Below are 3,384 nucleotides of genomic sequence, written 5' to 3' on the forward strand. Positions count from 1 at the left end.
CCAAAAAACCGAAACAAATACTTTGTTAATATATTGCACATGTACTTTGTCAAAAAGGCATCTCATGTAACTTTTTACTTGCATAATTTATACAGTTTCCATCCTGAATCTAAATGTTCTCAAATGCATTGTACCCGGGAATAATACTATATAAAGAGAAAAATATAAGTTCATCCAAATTTACTTTTTACCACACTATCTCATACTTTTTAATATAGGACACTCTGTTAAGAAAAAAAAAAAAAAACTCAACAGAAAAAACTTAATTCTTCTTTTCCAAATTTGAGACATCTATTTATTAATCATATTTGCAATTAATATTCATATTATTCATTATATTATATACATCCATATGTGTTTACAACCAAATTATAAACCTTAAAAAATACAAAAAGGACTAAAAAGAAAAAAAAGGCAAAAAGCAGTGTAAAGTAGGAAATGATTAATGCATCAAATCTCCAAAAAGAAGATTATTTTCAAATTAAATTAAACTAAATTGATGATTTTGCCACTTGTGAACCAAATCTGAAATAGCCTTAGTAGATGATCCTTTTTCACTAAGAACATAACCAGCTGCATCTTTTAAATCCTTAATCTTATTTCTAACTCTTTTCCCATCTTCACCTTCCATAAGAGTTCTTACAACGTTTGCTATTTCCTCTCTTCCAATTATGCCCTTTTCCCCCTCTCGTTTCGGTCTCAGGGCGATTTTTATATCATCGGTTAACATAACCGCATTCATTTTTTGCTCCGCGTAGAGCGGCCAAGCAATTAGAGGTACACCGTTAACGACACTCTCAAGCGTCGAATTCCATCCGCAGTGAGTTAAAAACCCACCGGTCGATCCGTGGCTTAGAACCTGGGCCTGTGGTGCCCATGATGGCACAACCAAACCCCTCCCTTTGGTTCTATCTACGAACCCTTTTGGTAAAAAATCAAGAGGGTCTTTTCGACTTTCTACACTAAAAAACGCTGCGTTTGCTATTCCGTCACTAGGGCTTTTTACAACCCATAAAAATCTTTGATCACTCATTTCCAAACCTAAAGCTAATTCATTTATCTGATCATGTAAAAGGGTCCCACCACTTCCGAATGACACGTAGAGAACCGACCCGAGTGGTTGCTGGTCTAACCATTTCAGACACTCCGACTCGCCCTCAGCTCTATCCATGTTAACCAGCGGTCCAACCGGGTAGACCTCTGGTTTCCGGTTCGGGTTTCCGGGTTCATTGTTTTGAATTGCTTTTATGGCTCCTCCTTCTAACTCCATGAAACTATTCGCCATGATTCCTTCAGCTAATTTATATCTCTTTGAATGATGAAGAACCCATTTATAAGCATCACTTTTCCGATTCTGAACCGGGTCGAGCAAATCCTTGCCGTGTATCGGTATACAACCCGGGATTTTTATCGGTTCTTCAACCTCCCGATACTCACACGAAACGCTTTCGTCGAGTTTCGGCAGATACAAGAACAAAGACAACGCCATAGCTGTGGACGGGAAGAAAATGTACGGCAAAATGTTGAATTCACGAGCGATATCAAAAGCGTCCGTACCGAAAAGATCAACAACCAAAGCGACAACGTTTTTCAGTGATTTTAACATGTTTCGGAGAGGAGAGAGCGATCGAGCTACTGTAAGTGAAATAATTGTTTCAATATCGGCGTCGTCGGGGATGTCCGATAAGTCGACCGGAGCTAGAAATGTCGACGTAATTTTTCCGGGAAGAGATTGTAGGACGGATTTCTGAGCATCGGAAGGGGGACAATTGGTTGGGATAATAAAAGTGATTGAGAGATTGTGTTTATGAACGAGTCGTTTGGCTAACTCAACGAGTGGGATGAGATGACCCATACCGGGACTCGGTAGAATCGCTATGTGAGTAGAAGAGGGTTGTTGAGCCATGGAAAGAGAGTTGTGTGGTAGATAGGGAATAAAAGAGAAGATATGGCTACTTAAATAGATTATAGAAGTTGGGGTTGCAATCGTAGGTACTAATAATTAATTCATGAAAATAGGACTTTTAACTGTATATTTGTGTTATTTTAGGGATGGAATGGAAATAGTGGAATTGAAAATTTGGATTGATATCATCAGAAACACAAGTGTGGAACTTATTTATCAGCTTAATTATTTAATTACGGTTTAAATTTTAAAATTAAAAATTGATCGGCTCGAATTTGGATTAGTCTGGACTGTCATTTGGATTAGTCTGGACTGTCGATTTAGGATACGGGATCATTTATAAAAAAAATTGGATAGTTAATTTGGGGGTATTGTATACAGTTGTTTTAAAAATTGTAGAGGGAAAAGAAGGAATTCTAAAAGGGTGTGCTCTATATATGGAAATAGGAAGATGGTGTGGTGGGTGATGTCAGAACCAACGTAAGGCTTAGCTTATCAGGCATTTTGGGGTTATTTGTTTGTTTGGATTTCATTTTTCTTAGTAATTAATAGACAGATGATAAATTGATAATTGTTGCTAGTTTTGTAACTAAGGGCTTGTTTGGTTCAGCTGTTAGCTAATAGTTGTTGCAGTTGCTGTTAGCTGTTTGCAGTTGCAGTAAGCTGTTAGCTGTTGCTGATAGCTATTTGTTATTAACTGTTTAATTATTAATGTTTGGTAAAATTATATTGAACTGTTGCTGTTCGGATTTAAAATGTCTAAAATGGACATGTTTTAAATTAATCAACGATGAAATTATAAAAGGAAAAATGTGAAAAAATGCCCATAACGTTTACAACTAGGAATAATTTTACTCTTAATGTCTAAAATGGTACAATTTTACCAATAACGTTGACAGCTAAGAGCAATTTTACCTCTAACATTGGCAAGTTGAGTCGATTTCAGATATTATTAGAAAACATAGAGATTTCATATTTTTTTTGTGATTTAATAGTAAAATTGAAAATTAATATTTATAAATTCGATTAAATATTAGAATTTTTTTTCGTCCAACTCATACAAAAGATAATATATATTTTTTATTTTCTTAAAAAAATCACGTATAATCATATGTTTGTGATCTGTTACTAACGATGATAAAATCATGCACATGTGAAGTGTAGATGACAATATTCATGACCAAGAAGATAGTTTGATAAATTATTTCTCAAATTGACTCAACTTGTCAATGTTATGGGTAAAATTGCTTTTGGCTGCCAAAATTAGAGGTATAATTGCACCATTTTAGACGTTAAGGGTAAAATTGCTCATACCTATAAATGTTGGGGGGTTACACAAATTAATAAAAATAATCTATATAAAAAATAAAAAAATTTATTGAACGCAACAAAACTTTGTTTTTCCGGTAATTATATTGTAGAAATATAAATAATGTTAAAGAATAAACATATTTTTGTAGAATTGAGAAGGATAATTT

At 34.5% G+C, this 3,384-nt stretch overlaps 1 protein-coding gene across 1 annotated transcript; it reads right to left on the reverse strand.

Annotated features, from left to right (window-relative positions):
• Nucleotides 1–427: 427 nt before the first annotated feature.
• On the reverse strand, nt 428–1,939 carry LOC136217581 (hydroquinone glucosyltransferase). Its single transcript, XM_066004170.1, has one exon. It carries the CDS (start codon nt 1,904–1,906, stop codon nt 482–484), a length of 1,425 nt encoding a protein of 474 aa, XP_065860242.1. The 5' UTR covers nt 1,907–1,939; the 3' UTR covers nt 428–481.
• Nucleotides 1,940–3,384: the final 1,445 nt, after the last annotated feature.

Source organism: Euphorbia lathyris, chromosome 2 (assembly GCF_963576675.1).
Source record: "Euphorbia lathyris chromosome 2, ddEupLath1.1, whole genome shotgun sequence".
Lineage (NCBI taxonomy): Eukaryota > Viridiplantae > Streptophyta > Magnoliopsida > Malpighiales > Euphorbiaceae > Euphorbia > Euphorbia lathyris.